This window comes from Tauraco erythrolophus, chromosome 7, assembly GCF_009769465.1.
Source record: "Tauraco erythrolophus isolate bTauEry1 chromosome 7, bTauEry1.pri, whole genome shotgun sequence".
NCBI classification, from domain to species: domain Eukaryota; kingdom Metazoa; phylum Chordata; class Aves; order Musophagiformes; family Musophagidae; genus Tauraco; species Tauraco erythrolophus.
The window spans coordinates 20,585,334-20,603,928 of record NC_141471.1 but is presented as its reverse complement, the minus strand read 5'-3'; the positions used below and the strand labels follow the sequence as shown (position 1 = coordinate 20,603,928).

General features: G+C 38.3%; 1 protein-coding gene across 1 annotated transcript in view; it reads right to left on the bottom strand.

Moving 5' to 3' along the window:
• PIP4K2A (phosphatidylinositol-5-phosphate 4-kinase type 2 alpha) overlaps window positions 1-18,595 on the bottom strand; it is a 118,316-nt gene that overhangs the window by 24,109 nt on the left and 75,612 nt on the right. The window contains exon 4 of the mRNA XM_086614328.1: window positions 12,215-12,367. Coding sequence (XP_086470454.1) covers window positions 12,215-12,367 — 153 coding nt within the window. The remainder of the gene's footprint in view (window positions 1-12,214; window positions 12,368-18,595) is intronic.

The following is an 18,595-nucleotide window of genomic DNA, read 5'->3' as shown; positions in this document are numbered from 1 at the left end:
ATAAAACCAGAAAGATTTAACAGTCCTGAAAGCAATCCTATCCGGCAAGAAACAAAGGGAATGAACAACAAAGATGGAAATTGTTGACTGTGAATCGAACATAATTTTAACTAACAACTCTGACACATGAGCTCTGTTGAATCTTGCTGGCACAGTTTGGGCTGTAACACCCCTTTCCCCCTGCCTTGACGCTGTACTGGAGGTTACAAGCCCTGAAGCAGAAAACACGTAGTCATGCGGCTGTTGTGCCACTTCACAGCACAGCATTTTTAAGCTCAAACTGCCTATGAACAGGCAAAACATCTTAAGCCGCTGCAGAGGCTCAGTGAATGCAAATCAGAACCTTAGGAAGGAAATACGTTTGTATGCTCCAAAATACACAGAAGCTCAACAGTAAAAGGCCACAAAAGCAATGTCAGTCGTGAGCAGTGCACAAAGATTCGTCATTTTGCATCTGAGAAGCACTTCTGGTTTTAACAGATGCAGAAGTTGTGAAATGGAGTTCTTGAACTGAAGGATTTTCAATCATAGGGCTGTTACCAGCCTCACAAGGCAGTTATAACCTCTTTCAGGATACACAGCTCATTCTGACGATCAGTAATTTCTCTTAAAGATCGATCATAAAGTGAAATAAGAACTATTAATGCTGAGCTCAGAGAAAACTTGTTTAAAATACAAATTCCTATTATTCAAACTACATCGATCATTTTGTTATATACATCAAGTACTTGGCATATATCCTACAGGTAAATACTTTTCCGATGCTCTAGAAGGTGGGAAGGGTTATTCTCACAAAAACATTTACTGAGTGATTCCTTCTGTAAGTGAGATAATTAATTTCTGCGATGATAAAACTGAATCTAGCTTCTAAGAAGAGTTTAGTGCCACAGAATTTCAGGCTACTGAACTGTTAAATGGGTCCATCCTATCCTAATCTTATGGCTCTTAACTACTTTATCATGCAGTAAAAGAAATACTATTATTCCAGTTTTCCATATGGGGATCTGAGATGCAGAAGCTTTATCTGAAATCATACAGCATTTGTGCCACATGAAGGATAGGCAGCTAGGCATCTCGAGGACCAGGCTAATAATCCCTGCCTTTCCTCTCAGCTGATAGGGCACAGTCTTGACACTTAAGCCATCTCTTCAACCCTAGCTATTGCTAACTCTCCAATTTTAACCTTTCTGGTCCTGAGCATCCCCATCCGTAAAACAGCAATGTCATTGACACAGAACACATGCTACATTCCCACTGTAATAATATAAAATAAAACCTTTGCTTAGCAGTATATAACCCTCTCCCATACTGTTCTGTATTAGGTGACAAGGCAAAAAAGGCAATTAATGAGAGTCGCTTAAGTCCTATTTGTAAGTTAGGGTTAGTCATTTGCTGACGCTGTTTTCTTTAAATATTTTGCAAACAAGTCTCCTGAACAGGCAGTGTTGCTAGCATGGAACACAGCACATGAAAAGCTCTGCTAGTACTGCCCTTCACCTGATAAAAAGGGACTTGGCCGTGTTCTTGCAGACTGCTAAGAGACCTCCTCAAAGCAGATCGTGTACCACAAAACTTGTTTCCTACTCTTTGCTGACTGCGGATGCTCATGCCATTGCAATTTAAAGAGCAGCCCCTAAAATGATTTCAGTGTTTCCCGTGACAGCATTTCTTATCCTGAGCGGGAGACAAAGGAAAGAGGGAGGAACGCCACTTGCCTTCAGCATCTACAAGGTTGGTCTAGAACTTCCTACCTTTGAAACTATCAATCCCCCATATCTGCATCACAGAGGAGGCAAAACGTGTCATCTGTCTGGGTGGGAGTCCAGCAGGACTTGCACTGGTGACTGTGGTTGGCAGATTTTCAATTTGTCCATCTTGATATAAATGGAGTAGCAATTTAGTCACCTCAAGGTACTTTTTAGGAATGATTTCCTGAAGTTTCCCACTCACAGCTGGAATAAAAGTGAGCCTAGAAAATAAGCCGGTACATGCTTAACAGGACTGCTAAATTTCAGTGAAAGAAAACACCTTCGCTCCTTTATTTTAACTCTTCCTAAAATGAACATTAAAAAATTCTATGAAGCAGCCTTGCTAAATAAAACAGTAATACTTAGCTAATACATTTACAAATTCTTATATGCGGTAACAAAATCCACCTTTTTAAAAAAGTGTTATAATAAATATCTATTTTTCGTTAAATCAGACAATTTCATTTTTAAGCACAGCATGAGCACAGTATTACCATTAACAAAATAAAATATCATCAGCATGTTGACACATTTTATCAGCTGTGCAGCATAGTTTTCAAACATGTAATATTCTGAACTCTCTTGAACTCTATGCTTAAAGCTGAAAACAAGTAGGAAATTCTGTATGACCCTATATTCCCATTAATTTCTTGCATAAATAGAGCTTCAAGACTCCTTAATAAGAACAAAACTTTTCCTATGTCATTTTACATGAAAAATAAGATTCTTAGCTTCTTGTTTGCCCATGGTAATGCTAGTAAGATATCAGGATGACTAAAAGATAACACAGTGGCATATAATTTATTGGCAAAGAAGTTACGCCATTTGTGGCTCTTTTTGGAAAAACATGGGACAAAACTCCCATGTCTGCTATTTCTTCTCCTCCCGTTGGAGATAATCTGTGAAATGATTTGACATCAGTGAATACTAAATCTGGAATTATATCTATCTTGGTTGTATGTGAAAACTCAACGTTTCTATTTCTCACAGGTAGTCCTATTTTGCAAATATTAATTCAGAAATACACAACACGCTCATTCTCTGTTACTCCTTTATATATTATTTTAATGATTTTCTACATCATGATTAAGGCAATCATGCTTGAATTATCAAACATGTGACAAGTCTATACATTCATTAGGATACTTTCATTAAATGGCAAACAATATAGTTACTTAAAAACATTTTGGATGTTGTGAAGGATGAGAAGCGGATACTCCTTTTTTGAGCTCAACTTTCTCTTTCAAATCCTCTTGCCTACAATCAGAAAATACCCTTCACTAATGTATCGTCTGCATGCGCATGGGCACATGGAATCGGTCCCCAAAAAGGAGGTTGAAAAGTTGTCCAAAGAGTTATGTCAAATTTCAGAATATTCAGATTATTGCCATTTTCTTGAACCCTAATAGTTTCATGGAAAAATATCCATTGGGTACTTATGTGACCCCCGAAAGGATTAATTAGTTGAATTACAACACACAACAGAAAGTTGTAACAGCATTAGATATAGATTTTCAAGGCATATAAAGTTGTTTTCTCTAGTAAGACATGTAAAAAAGTAATTTCATTTAAGGAAGTGTTCAATAAACACACAGGTTTTAAGATACAGTCCCTGTGATTCATAGCCTTATATTTTGTGTTGTTTCAGACTTGGGCCAGTGTTTAATTTTACACCCAAGTGCAACGCAATCTAAACGTCACCACCACATGTGCTTATCCAGGCTGCAGATCTGCTATCAGGAACATTGTACTTGGTATTGCTCCAATCAAGAGAGTTACTGGGTGCGTTGATTTCTTCTGAAAGTGCTCTGCACAGCATCAATAGCTTATATATATATATATATATATATATATATATATATATATATATATATATATATAAAAATATAGAAAACATCTGCTGGTGAAACCCAGGCCTCAAGAGAGCCAGCGCTGCCAAGTCCACTGTGCCATTTTGTCTAGTTAGATATTTACCTACAAAATTTCACATCTTTCAGTGAAGTTTTCCAATGTGTTTTTCAGTAACAGTTCCAGCCTTTTCCATCTCACACCCACGCTAAGGAGTTTCCCATTTTCAGGGTTACCTCTCCTATAAGAAACAGCAGACTCATGGATGCAGGTGAAATGCAGACTGTTTGGATGAGAACACGTACATTCTTATCTCTATTTTTTATGCTTCTCCTGATTTTTCATATCAAAGCTGCTTTATAGGTCAGTTATCTTTGCAGGGCTAATGTGATAGCCAGTTATCCCTGGCTATTGTGGGTCATGTTCTGTGTCGCCCCCTGATTCACACGAGGAACTGGCTGAAGGGCTTTCCTTGACCATGTTTCTTTGCAAATCTCCCATAAATCTTCACCTCTTAGTACACTAGGACATATAGAGTGTCAGGGTCACTGTTACATGATATGCATCCCTTCTTCATGCACATTTGCATTTAAATAATAGGTACATTATATTGCATTGTTTTGCCTTTCTACCTACCCTTTCCCTTCTTTTTGTGATACGTGCAGATGTATTCATGGAGCAATGTTGATGGGAGCAGGGAGAAGCAAGCCATTGAAAACCCGTGCAAGTAATGACACGGATGGAGGATGATACAGACTTAAATGTAGCTCTACTTTAGCAACCTACTGGCTTGATGTCAGCCTATCTCAGTGCAAATCTCTAGAGACCTAGTCCCTGCTTTCTTTTCTGGGGTATTCTCTCTCCAGCCTATGTCGTCACCACTTCTGTGACAAAATTGCTTTCAGCCTACAGTAATGTTTTTCCATCTATTTACGATTTGAACGTTTTCTCCTGCCTCCCACTCAATAACCTCGTGCTATTCCTTGATTCCTGCACAGCCGTGAACACCGCTCTTGGTGCAATTTCCCCCTTTTCGCCTTATTGTCTGTTTTTTTCCTTTCATTTGTCTTCCTGTTTCTTTCATATTTTTTTTTCCTCTCCAGAAGCTAAGGTCGTATTTCTTTTCCTGCTTTGGTTTTTCTCCTTTATGCTGTAGTCTCCCCTTCTAAGCCCATTCTATTCTTTCCTTTCTTTCCATTCACTTCCCCATCACTCTGCTGTTTGCAGCCTCCGGTAAATGGGCAGTCCCTCTCCTTTACCACTATTCACTATATTTGTTGGTTGCCAGGGAGACAAACAGGCAGTGCAATAGGTGTCTGTTCTGCATACAATTACCTGTGTAGGGAAGAGAACGTGCAGTCAACAGGGACAGCCACCTATAGAAAACCTAAAGGGTACCTACACTCATGAGTAGTTTTATTCTGGAAGGCTTGTATGCTAACAATTCCCTCTTGTTCACCTGCTTTGAGATGGCTTCTCAGTTTCTTTTCTTTACTGAAGTCACCTGGGTGTCAGCACTGAGAAATAATAAATCCCTTTTGAAGTCCATTTTAACAAAAAAAGAAAAAAAAAAAGGTGAGCAAAAGGTGTTGTTTTTCTTCTGAGACACTCAAGTTGCTTTCATTTTAGTTTTAAAAATTTCCATCTGCCTGTCGTCTATTCTCAAAGAGCACAGGATTCCACTTTTACATCAATTTACACCAATTTAATCTTTAAAGCAAGTTTATCTCACTGGGAAGGACAGAGCATCTTGATTCAGGCATTTCAGAAACTAGAACATCTGCTTACAGAATTTTACTCAACTGTCACTGATTTCTGCCCTTGAAAATCATTATTTGTAGTTTATAAAATATCTACATACATACATACTAATATCTACATTAGTGTATTCTGTATTTTACATAAATTATTCACTAAGCTTTTTTCACAGGTGTCCTGTTTTGGCTGCAATACAGTTAGTTTTCTTCTTAACAGCCAGAATAGTGTTGTGTTTGGGATTTAGTATGGGATTTGGTATGAGAAGAATGCTGATAATATAGTGATGTTTTTAGTTGTTGCTAAGAGATCAAGGACTTTTCAACTTCCCGTGCTTCACTGGTGTGCAGGTGGCACAAGAAGCTGTGAGGGAGCACAGCCAGAGCAACCGATCCAAATTGGCCAATGGGATATTCCATACTATGCGACATCTTGCTCAATATATTAATGAGGGCTGGCCAGGAAGTTTACTCTCTCTTCTGCAACTGCAGTTTTGGGATTTCTCTCCTCCAGGACTGCTAGCTGGGGCTGGGCTGCGTGTTGGTCAGCAGGTGGTGAGCAATTGCGCTATGCATTACTCATTCGTATCTTCCATTATTATTTTTATTATTCTTCTTGTCATTATTACTTTTAATTTTATTTTATTTCAATTATTAAATTGTTCTTATCTCAACTCCTGAGTCTCCTTCCCTTTATCCCTTTGATTCTCTCCCCTATTCCCTGGGGCTGCATGGTGTTTGGGTGCTGGCTGGGTTAAACCATGACAACAGGGCAACGTTCTCTAATATTTCAAACTCTGACCCATTTGATGGTGCTAGTCTATTTGACAAGCAAACAATATTCAGCTGAAGTAACACCTGAACAGCAGCAAGAAGAGTTCTACTAATAAATGGTAGTATACCAATGACATAAGCAACCCAAACCAATTCCAAACTATTGTTCTCTGCCCATGGCAATGAGGGTTGGAACTAGATGACCTTTAAGGTCCCTTCCAACCCAAACCATTCTATGGTTCTATGATTATCATTAAAATGTGACTAAAAGCAGTATTTCACACTATGTATCAGAAAACATTACAGTATTTAGAAACTGGGTAGCAAGGAAATTCACAGCATAAGAACCTAGTACGTCATATATACTTGTATTTACCATAACGCTCAGAAACCTAGCTGGTTCGTGCTCTAGGCCATTTTATCTTTAAATGCAAATAGAAAGCTGGTCTATGCACGATGGACTCTATAATCTAGTCATAAACAACAAGATGCTTTGCAACTTTAAGCATGGAGAAAGACATTCTCCCCTATTTCTGTGGAAGTGGTAGGCTTAATGTTTTTGGTTTTGGTTCTTCTTTTTAAAACTTTGCAAGAGAAAATAATGATCTCTAGTGCTCCTACTCAGTACTAAAAGTGTCAGACTCATCTGATGAGTTGACAGAAAGCGTCAGTGTTTAGACTGAAGCGTTCACCATCTGTCTGAGGTTGTGGGCCTGACTGCCACTAAAAAAAAAGGCATCACACCAGACAGGGTAAATGAATACAAGCAACTCATAATTTTGGATAGCAACTATAATTTACAATTGCCAGGACTATTATTTACAATTCAACAGTTTTAATTTGGAGTTGCTATATGTACGTATATGCTGTTTCCATAGCAACTTATCCTAACACTCCTTAAAGTTTGGTTCGCTTTTAGTAATTTACACATTTCTAGTATATAGCCCTAGGCTTGGAACTTCCTCTTTTTGGTTTTACTCTTGATTTTTTTTTTTTTTTAAATTTTGAATAGTGGTAAGAATAGTGTAAATTGAAATGCATCCAACTTGGTTATTTTTGAAAAATGTCACGTGATATTGCAATAGAACTCTACCCGGAAAGGAGAAAGATAAAAACTCAGCCACACTAACTTACTTTATTTTCACTCCCAACAAGTTACTAGCCATTCCATTTCCTGTAAATAATCTGATTTCTCTTAAGTTGCACAGTCATGTCCATTATAACTTTGGTTAATTAAAAACCAGGCAATTTAGACTTGGTATTTTTAGACTTCCAAGTGTTTACAGGCTACGCACAATTCCTGCTCCTTTTGTAAATATCTAAGTACGCAGACTGTGTAACTACAACCTCAGTTCCTCACAGCTCCAAAAAACAGATGGGCTATTGCATCTTCAGACAACTGGAGTGAGGAAGGATGGAAAGAACTGGATGGGTTTGTGGACTATACATCTCCATGACCCCCAGTAACTGATATTTAAACCTTTATTTCTATTTTCCAGTGGCAGTCTACATGTCTCTTTCTAATCTTTTACTGACTTCACAAAAAATCATTGGTACTTGGGAGTTGCATTTTGGAGGTGTTCACTGAAAAACTACCCTGCTACGTTTCTCTGCTGACCACACGAACTCCCAGATGCTCATTGGCAGCTTCGTAGTTCAAAAAGTCACAAGGAGAATGACAGTTATTTTGCAAGTGCCAGGGATGAAGACTATTTTGGTGAATGAAGAACATATCCAGTCTCACACCTCTGAATTGACATGGTCCCCTCCCCAGTGTTCTTTGTTTAAGGATAGCTATTCTGTTTTATTTTTTGTTAAGCAGTTCGAGTAGTCTTGCAAAACATTTGATAAGGCTTGTTTGGTCCCTAAGCAAGGACAGAGGTACTTCCAAGGTCTAGATAGATTCTATCAGCTTGGAGCTGTTAGCCCTAGTGAGGAAACAGGTGGGTAAGTATTATGGTTTAAATGAAACTCATTCAGAGTTTCAACCTGGGGAAGAAATCTAGAATGAATTTGCAGAGGGGGGAAAAAATCCCTGAGGAAGAGAGGAAAGAGATGATCTGTCACAAATAGCATTAATTTTACTCATAATCATGTCAGAAGTAACTGAAAAATAATTAGTGCCTTCCTGGGCAGGTGAAAGAGGGTGCAAGATATGAAGTGTTTATAAGTTATTGTTCATAATGGATACATGACCTAACTTCAGGTCCTTTGGGGATACTAGATCTCTAACAAGGGAGAAACAGTCTTCCAATATTCACATGAATCACCTTGCTAGTCTTCACGCACCTGAGAAAGGTTATTCCTCCCAGGACGATCCCTGCACTACATAACTGGATCCGAACATGTCTGCATGCTCCCTTCCTTGGAAGGCTGAACCTTTCAAATACAGCTGTGCTCTGGGAGCAGTCTGGCACACAGTGTGATGGAAGGGCATGCCACTAGAAGTCCCAAACTAGTCCGAAACACTATCACATCTGAATTGTGAAGCACACTTAGCTGGGCCAGAAGTTTTCATGTATGTGGTGAGTGCTGCTGGCCATCAGTGAACTGAAACTGGAGAAAAGCTAACAAGCAGACCTTTCCCTAAAAATCCCATATTTATGGTATCTCTGTGTGTAATTACAATTAGCTTCTTTAACTGTAGCATCAACTACAATTAAGGAAGACACCGTGCAGTAAGATAAGTACGTAAATCAGTATAGTTAACTTGATATTTACTCTATTGACAGAAGATGGTGTGGCAAAGTAAAATGGAACTCAAGAAAACTTGTTTTACTGCCCAAGATTTCCACAAGAGTACTAGTGCAGTATCTGAAAAGCCTTGTACTACTGCAACTAAGCCATCCAACAGAACATAAAGTTACATCCATATTAGTGAATTAGACGGGTCTTGGACTGTCCTCTGGCATCAGTTCTAATTGGAACGGAGTAACTCACATTCAAATTACAAGAAGCTCAACCGGAGCTGGCAATGTGCACTTGCAGCCCAGAAAGCCTACTGTATCCTGGGCTGCATCAAAAGAAGCGTGGCCAGCAGGTCGAGGGAGGTGATTCTGCCTCTCTACTCTGCCCTCATGAGACCTCACCTGGAGTATTGCATTCAGCTCTGGGGCCCCCAACTGAAGAAGGACATGGAGCTGTTGGAATGAGTTCAGATGAGGGCCACAAAGATGTTCCAAGGGCTGGAGCATCTCTCCTATGAAGATAAGCTGAGATAATTGGGGTTATTCAGCCTGGAGAAGAGAAGGCTCTGGGGAGCTTTCTCCAGTAATTAAGGGGGGCTACAAGAAAGCTGGAGAGGGACTTTTACAAGGACATGTAGTGACAGGACAAGAGGTAATGGCTTTAAACTGAAAAAGGGTAGATTTTAGAGATAAGGAAGGAATTCTTCACTCTGAGGGAGGTGAGGCAGTGGAAGAGGTTGCCCAGAGAAGTTGTGGCTGCCCCATCCCTGGCAGTGTTCAAGGCCAGGTTGGATGAGGGCTTGAGCAACCTGGTGTAGTGGAAGGTGTCCCTGCCCATGGCAGAGATGTTGGAACTAGATGATCTTTGAGGTCCCTTCCAACCCAAACCGTTCTATGATTCCTAAGTTGTCCTCTAAAACATGATACTCGTATTCAAACTCCCAAGTAGGAATAGTAGCTGGCCTGTTAATATCTTGAATCCTGCCCAGAATTATCTGGGAGACAGCTAGCTGGCCCAAAGCAAAACCACAGTAGGGACCATTGATGAACTCAAGTGCCCACGGCTGTTATCTAGCATTGCATTGTTTTCTAGTAGAAAGGTAGTCTAAGGTCAATCTGTGTGGAATGACTTGGTTGAGAGAATTATTTAATACCTTCCCACCAGGACAATGGGTTGTCTAGACTTTGTCCAGCAGGCTAAGATAAGCTTCACTTGCCTGAGAAACATCTAGAGAAACAGGAGGACAAGCTGCTGTACCTAATGATTCCAAGCATTCAATTTCCCGGAGCAACACACAGGACATGGTATCAGTCATCATCAGAGTTATTAGGATTTAATTTAGATTTTCTTTAATTAATTCTTGCTGTTAAAAGATTTTGTTCTTTTAACAGCACATTACTGAAGATACTGAAATTAACTGATTTCATTAAAAAGTGAAATTATTAAACTGTCTCTGTACTTCAGTTACTCAGCATTTACTACACTTTGTAAAGTCCTCTCAAGTTCTGAGACAAAAAGAAACACAAGTCGTATCTTTGTGAATCTTTTGGAGGCACCAGTGAAAGCTTTCGGACTCAAGCTATTTAAGATACTGAAGCAATAATGCGGAAGATGTTAGTAACATTAAGTAAGTTCATGCTTCCATTCTCATATGGATGTTTTTCCAGTATAAAGTGAAATCAGATGCCTGGTACAGATAACTTTCTGATCATTATTCCTTGTAACCTAGTCTATTACAAAGCCTGATGTTTGAAAGCATTAGTGAAAAAAGATTCCAAATGATTAAGTTCTTTCATGCTAGCACTGTCTCCATTGACGCTTTTAAAAGGAGATGACTGTTTTGAAAAGCAGTATGACTTTTCATCTGGATTAAGTCTCAAAAAATTAATATTAGCTTCTAATGCCAAATATGAAACAGACTAAAACTTTAATTCTGTTGCACTGCTCCATAGATTAAAATCCTTTCAGATCAAAGCTGAAATTGTAAGTTTGAAAATTCTAATAAATAAGAAACCCCAATTAACAATTACATAATAGTATAAAATTTAGCTTTGGTGAAATTGTAATTGAAAGATAGTCTTGTAAACATTTCTGATAGTGACAATATTTATCTACATTAAAAAAAAACACATGGTGGTCTTACATTTTATTTAAACAGAACCACAACATGCAGAGAGAGAAGACAGTTCCTATCTAACTCTCTGAAGGCTTCCCAAGTCACTCCGGACTTGGATGAAATTCAGAGATCTCCCTTCAACACAGGACGAACAGAGAGGGGACAGTCAAGCAGCACCACAAAGATGGCTGGCAATACCTTCAATTCCAAGCACCCCAAAATCATGCTTTTGCCTTCCTTCCACCTCTAAAGGTGGCTTTAAAACTGGTTTTGCAAAAGCAACAGTATTAAAAAAATAAGTCAAGCCCAAGTGCTTTATATTGACCCAGTGTTGCTTTCAAACTGGAATTTGAGATTCCTATTATATATTGATTGAAACAGTCATAAAATTACTAAACATCGTAAGACAAAGAAATAACCCCCTGAAAACAAAAGGAAAAAAACTTCCCAACTCGAAATATCCTGAAGTCTTTACCTGAAATCCCAACCCACAGAAGAGAGCAGGGAGATGGAAAGAAGGATGAACTCCCCCCTCCTTTTGGGTGTCACATTTTATATGATTTTTAGTGGCTTTTCTAATTTCTGCAGCTTTAGAGCTTACTCAAACAGATGTGGGGTTAAGAAAACTAGCACTGATTTTATTAAGGCTTCTCATAGTTCCCAAGTTCTGCTCTGCCCTGTGCCACCCACACACACTGTACACTGGCACAGTATGACAACTGTCAAGGCTGATTAGACTGACCTCCGCTGTTCACTTTTGACTTTAATGTTGTTTATAGAAATTTGCATTGGCAAAACCCGGTTCTTTATTAGCAGGATTTTCACATTAATTAGACCCACATTTTTAATTTCTCATACAATACAACTTTTAGTGTTTGAAATCTGTTGTTAGTGAAACACAGAACATTCAGTGATTAGACCAGGAATAAAGAGGTCACCTGCACCATTCATACCCACCTACACAGACATCTCCAAGCCAGCCCAGAACAAAATAGCTTCAAGCCTGGGACTAGCTGAAAGAGCGAGCATCTGCCTGGTAAGGCAAAAGAGTTTATAGCCTCCAAGTTAGTATCTCTGTCTCATGTAGACATACCATTTAACTTAAAGCTAGCTTAGATATTTCGAAGAGTGCAGCCTTGTGAATTGCAGATATACAATAAATTGCACATGCAAAAGTGAAAAAGTCTGAAGTGACTCTTTTTCTATAAATACTAACACTCTATAGAAGATTGGCATTACAATATTTAAGAAGAGATCCCATGCCCTGATAATAATTAGTATATTACCTGATGGTATTTCTTCAGTATGTTGTGCATTTCTGCTACATCTTCACTTGTTATAGTTTTGATGATATATCTTTTGTCGTAAGACGTATGAAAGCGGGCACCACTGCGTGCCTGGGAATCATTGGCAAGGGGTGCACTTCTTGTCAATGAATTCTGTCAATTGATTTAAAGTAAAAAAAGCATCAAGTCAGACAAAAATAGGCAACTTTTAATTAGAACAAACATAAACAATTTACATTTATTTTTTAATCTCTTTCAATACATCTGCACTGAGCTGAACTCTGCAAAGCATGAAATCACAGACCGCGTTATCTTGACAAAACACTTCAAAAATATTCTGAGAACAAAAGAATGTTTGGGAGAAGGTATTAACCATCAGTGGTTCAAAAATAAGTCTCAATACTGAATGAGAGCTTATTGCACTTTGTTACATATACATCGTCAGCTTTTGGGAAGAAAACATGCAGTAATTAAAAATCTAAAAGGAACACTGTATTACACCACAATAACTATAAACACAGGATTCATCCGTAGTAGCAGTATCCGTTTAAAACTGAGCAGGATTTGCTCTTGAGGCAGTGTGATCTGGTCCATAAACAAGATCACTATTAGATTTCTAAGTTCTAATGCTAGAGCTATTCCAATGATTTCATATTTAGTATTAAGGAAGTAATATTATTGTACAGTACCTCCTTTTGTAAAATAGACCTACCTTCCTACAGACTCAAGAGGGGAAGATTAGTTAATGACTGTATAGTAGTTAGAAGAAAAACTGCTAGAGATTGGTGACCATTTTTAGACTGAAGCTGGAGACTACTTGTGCTTCAACAGTAGCAAAAGAAGCCTTCTGCTTTTTTCAGAAAATAAGAAATCTTTTCAGATTTTCAAAAAATAAGAGAACTTATAGCAGCCTTCCAGTACCTGAAGGGGGCCTACAAGAAAGCTGGAGAGGGACTTCTGACAAGAGCATGTAGTGATAAGAAAAGGGGCAATGGCTTTAAACTGAAAAAGGGTAGATTTAGATTAGAGACAAGGAAGAAATTTTTTACAATGAGAGTGGTGAAACACTGGAACAAGTTGCCCAGAGAAGTTGTGGCTGCCTCATCCCTGGAGGTGTTCAAGCCCAGGTTGGATGAGGCTTTGAGCAACCTGATCTAGGGGAAGGTGTCCCTGCCCATGGCAGGGGGGTTGGAACTAGATGATCTTGAAAGTCCCTTCCAACCCAAATCATTCTATGATTCTAAGTATTCAGATTAGATTTCTTTATATTTAAAACCAGTAAAAATCAGACAAAGTTTAACAACTTGCTTTTGGCTGGAAACATCTTTCTTTACCAGTGAGAGTTTATGCAATTGTTACATGCTTGAATCACACTCTTTTTTTTTTTTCTGTTGTGTTTTTTTTTTAAATAAGTAGTAACAGCAGTAGCACAGCCACAAGAAAACACAACAATGTTCTTACACCCCATATGTACTTCCATAAAAATGGAACATACCCTGAATAGGTTAAACAAGTTAATTACAGAATGCTGGAACATTATTTATGAAATAAACTTGTAGTACCTATTTGGTATATCCCTACTGGCAGCAGAAAACCTCGGGCTCCTGCTATTTTTCCTCATTGTATCATACTGCACAAACAGCTGTTGCTAAATTGAAATATACTTTCCCTCTTCTGCACTCACATAGCATAATGTACTCCATTCTAGAAGAAAAGCCATTTCACAGAAAGTTTCAGTAAAATTTTGTACATAAACGTAAATGTTGCAGATTCCTAAACAGCAAAAATTCAGCTCCAGTAGCTACAGAATACGACGTGTTTGTGTGGTTTGATAAGGCACCGTGAACTGAGTCACAAAACAGGTTTACACTGGAAGAACAATGATGCTTTCAGAAAGTAATTACAAATAGGGTCCATCTACCACAATCATGTACCAAACCCACAAAATTCTATTTTTATAGGAGCTACATCTTATTTGGAAGTTTTACCACTGATAAATCTGTTCATAAACTCTATGGACTTCGGCGGGAGCTGAACATGCAGATTCAACCCCAGTGACGAAAGGTCAGTAATTAGTATAAAGTAATAACCTCAACAAAGAGATGAGGGCAACTATAGTCCCAATTTAAGAAGACACTTAAACACATACAGTTATGTCTCCATATTTTGAAGACCCATTGAGTTTAACAGGCCCTCAGCATAGTTAAATCTTGTCCCAAATGTGGGATGCTTTCTGAAATTGGTTTAATATGAAACAAAAACATTTTCCTGCAAGGTTACTTTGTTCAACTGAAATACTCATGAGTAGTAGCAGTACCAGTAAATCACCTAAAAGTGCACAGCTCTACAAGGTCTTATTAGAATGAAAACCTTAATTATGACATGTAGGAGAAAAATCTTTGCGCGCTTCTCTATATTTAAAGGCTTGTGCAATGAACTAGAATCGTTACTAATATCTATAATAAAAAGTGATGTCTTTCTCCACTATCGACTCTATTCACTAAAGAAAGAAAGGATGTGGGGGCTTCTCTAATGTTTATAAATAAACAATTTTTCTAGACTGATCAGAACAGAGCTTTAGGGACAACCACTGCAGACTCAGTTCCTTCTGTGCACTGGCTTTTGAATAGTTGATTTTAACAGATGCAAGTCCTGATACACCATCACTTCACATAGTACTGAAGATACTAGAGAAGGGAATTTAAGTATAACTGCAGTTTTCTTGACCTGTTTTCAGAAGTTTCCTATTCAAATTCATTTCCCACCACTCCACTGCTGAAGTGTTTTTATATACTGACAAAATCTATTAAAGAGAACAAGTACCATAAACAGATTGAGTTTTCTTAATGGTGCACTTGATCTCAGTACTCCATTAATTTTCGAATTGAATCATAAATACAGTTAGTCTTAGAAACCATCCTCTGTAGAAATCCTCTCTGTTCTAGAGTTAGGACTTGGCTTTATTTCCAGGGCATATATTTAATAGTTTAAGATGAAGAACTGATAATAGAAGTTTTTAAAAAATTGTGCAAATTCAGTTACCTTCATCACAAACTATAAAATATGATGCAACATAATAACTATTTTTAATTTCAAAAAAAGCTAAAGCATGGGTAATCACTAGTGTATGTAGTGAACCACTGCTAAGTTATTAGGCTGTAATTCAGTTAGCAATAATAAAGGCTACTGGGTAATTATTTGTTATTGTTCCCAGCAGAAAAAGGTGCGTTATTGTGAGGTTAACTATTGCAATAAAGCAGCAAGTAGTTTTCTGCAGAGACAAGTCTATACAGTGTGTCCGACAGCAGCCTGAACTGCAGAGCGGTACAATGCAAATAAATGCATATTTTTGGTCTGTCTGATGAGTGCTTACTGTCAAATGCAGTTTTGTGAGACAGTACTTGGTAAAACACTCCTGTACTCATGGTGACCTTTGCCAGAACACACAGATAAGTTTCAGTGATGATTTGTACAAAAAGTGAGTAAAATAAGTTGGACTATAGACATCTGTGCATGGATGCCTTGGAAGAAAAGCTGATTGAACCTGCCTAAAGAAAGCAGCGTGGGGGTCTTCCTCTGCTCTCTTGCTCAGCAGTGAGCTCAGCTAACGGAGACCCATCGCCATCCCCAGTCACCATATCTCCTTCTTAGGTGAGGTGTCTATAGGTGACTGGCAAGGAAATAAAGAACGAAACTCAAGCATCTCCCTTTCCAAAACAAAAATGTAAGTGGGGTTGAGGGACAGGGAAAGGAGAGAAGGGGGGGGCAGGCGGGAAGAGAGAGAGACAGAAAGAGATCATGGCAAATACCAGATTGAATTCCCTCTGGCTCTGCTTCTTAATTAGGAGAAGACTAAGTGGCGTATGAACAGATGGGAAACGAGCCACTCCTCACTTAGCACAGATCTATGAGCCACAAAGCCAGAAAAGGAAGGATATCCTTCGGATATAGAGAAAAAAGTGCCCGACTCTTACCCTCCAAAAGATACAGGTTTGATGATCTAACAACCCTTTTACCACCACTTAACTGCTACTGCACAGCACTTCCACATTGTATCAGGAACCAGTGGAGCACGCATCTAGCTGTACAACGTTGGAGCATTAGCCGTAACAGGTGTTAAGAAATCATCTGTTTATACTATAGTGTTAGTGAGCACAAAACTCAAAGAGAAGAGGGTCACAGTGCCCTGTCCCCTTCAGATTTTCCCAGCCTTCTCCAACTCCGCCACGGTGTGCCTCAGTCCTCTGGCACAATTAAAACATCTGTCAGCCACACATACCCTGCTCCACTTAGCAGCTTCACTTAGCAACTCACTGCAAGTCTCCTGCACCGAGTGTGCATGTTCTGCCAATTCCCCATTCACTTCTCATTTGTGAAGTTTTAATCTTGTGCCTGCTGGTTTTTTGGTCTCAGGAGAAAGAAAAGGTTTTGTACTTTTAAAGTGTGAATACTTTTATGAGGTCATTTAAAGACTATGCTAAATTACTTGTGTAATTACTTATACAACTGAAGACACATTTAACATGCCAAGCTCAGAGATACCTCTACTAGATAAATTTCTCTTTCACATACCTCCTTCTCTCTCCCAAATAGTTTCCCTCTGAGAAATCACTGGCTGGAAGTCTCACTGCCCTTATATAAATCAATATAAAAAATATCACGTATATTGGACTCAGTAGGCAAGCAACCAGAAATACTCCTCTGGTCTTCAGTGCTGAGAGGCTACAAATCACAAAGAATCCATCCCATAACACAGAATTAATTTCTGATAAGATAATAAAAATGCAGCTTTAAATATAAATGGGTAGAAGCTACACCACTTACTAGTATTTCATTTCCCAAAGAGTTCTTGATACAGAAATTAATCAGCACACCTGAATTACACGTCATCATTTCAACCGAGAACAGCATATTCTTTAGCAAATTAACTGAAATGTTATTTAGTTTTACTATAGACCTATTCTCTTTCCTCAGCCTCTCTTTCCCAATCTCTCAGCAACCTGCACAGAGTTTTATTTCTTACAGCAAAAATATATTAGGTAAGGAAAAAATTTTTTCCACAGGTCTCTTAGGACCTGATCCACAATTCTTTGAAGTTCACAGGAGCTATTCTGGAGCCTTCATCAGAATTTCATAAACTACAATCCAACACAACCACTACCCATCAGAAGCTATTTCATTTCACTCAGCCATTCCTAAAATGAACTCAAATTTCTGCTTTAGGTCAAGGTACAACTTGCAGAAAGGCAGTCTTGATTTTTCTAACTTCAAAAGACCGAGATTCACCACTGCAGTTTTTCTACAGTGTTTGCGTTGCTGAAAAGGTGAGTTTAATTTTGAGTTTGAATTATTTCCTTTTCCAGCCATTACTACTTATTCTTTCCTAAAGTATCTAGTATTGTTTTTCTGCAAGGATACTCACATAGTACTTCTCAATTCTAATTTTTGCAAGTGCAGCAGGTCAAACTCTGCCAATGCCACCACAAACATTCTCTATGTCCTTAAATTCCTTTGCCACCATTTTTCTGTATCCAAATTTTCAACATGCTTTTTTAAGATGACTAACATCAAAACTATATATAGTATCAGTTTCAGGTACAAAACAAACAGATGTTGAAAAAAGTTAAGAGCTCTTTCTGGTCTTAGTTATACCTTCCAATTGATCCACCCAAGGGTGCAGTTACTCCTTCCAGTCAGGAGCTCACGAGTGCTAAATTTTTGTCCTCTTTGACCTCTTGTTCCTTCTCAGAGCTACTACCTCCCTCAATGCAGCCTTCCTCTCCATAGTTCTGCACTCCTTTTTATCCATATAACTATTTACTTGACTGTATTAAAAGGCATCTCATTTGGATAGGCTCAGAACACCAGGCGATCAAAGTGGTTTTTGTACAAAATCCTTGTTTTTATCCCACTTTGCCATTTGGATGGATTTTGCATGTTTTGCAAGTTTTTGCAATATGAAATGTCAACTGCTCACTGACAATTAAATGTTGATTGTTGTCACTAAATCATCTATTATTTACATAATTTTTATTTTTTTATTATAAAGCCTCATAATAATTGGCATTTTAAAAATCAAAGTCACAAAATGTCAAACCAAACACTTTTGTAAGAGTCATCCTCAAGAGTCCTTAGGAGCCAGATAAAACATCACCTAATGCTTTATCCTTTGGAGGTTTATTTTTGCCTTGCACATTGGTCAATAAAAATAGAAGCCTATTGTAATTAAGTAACACTAATGATACTGTTGATATTGCTAGTTATACCAACACCAGAGATCAAAAAAAGTGGACTGATTTCCAGAGAGACTTTGGTGGTTTATAAGAGCAACAAGTTAAGCTGTTTGGAGCTATTTTTTCCAACTGAAACCATTTTTGTAAG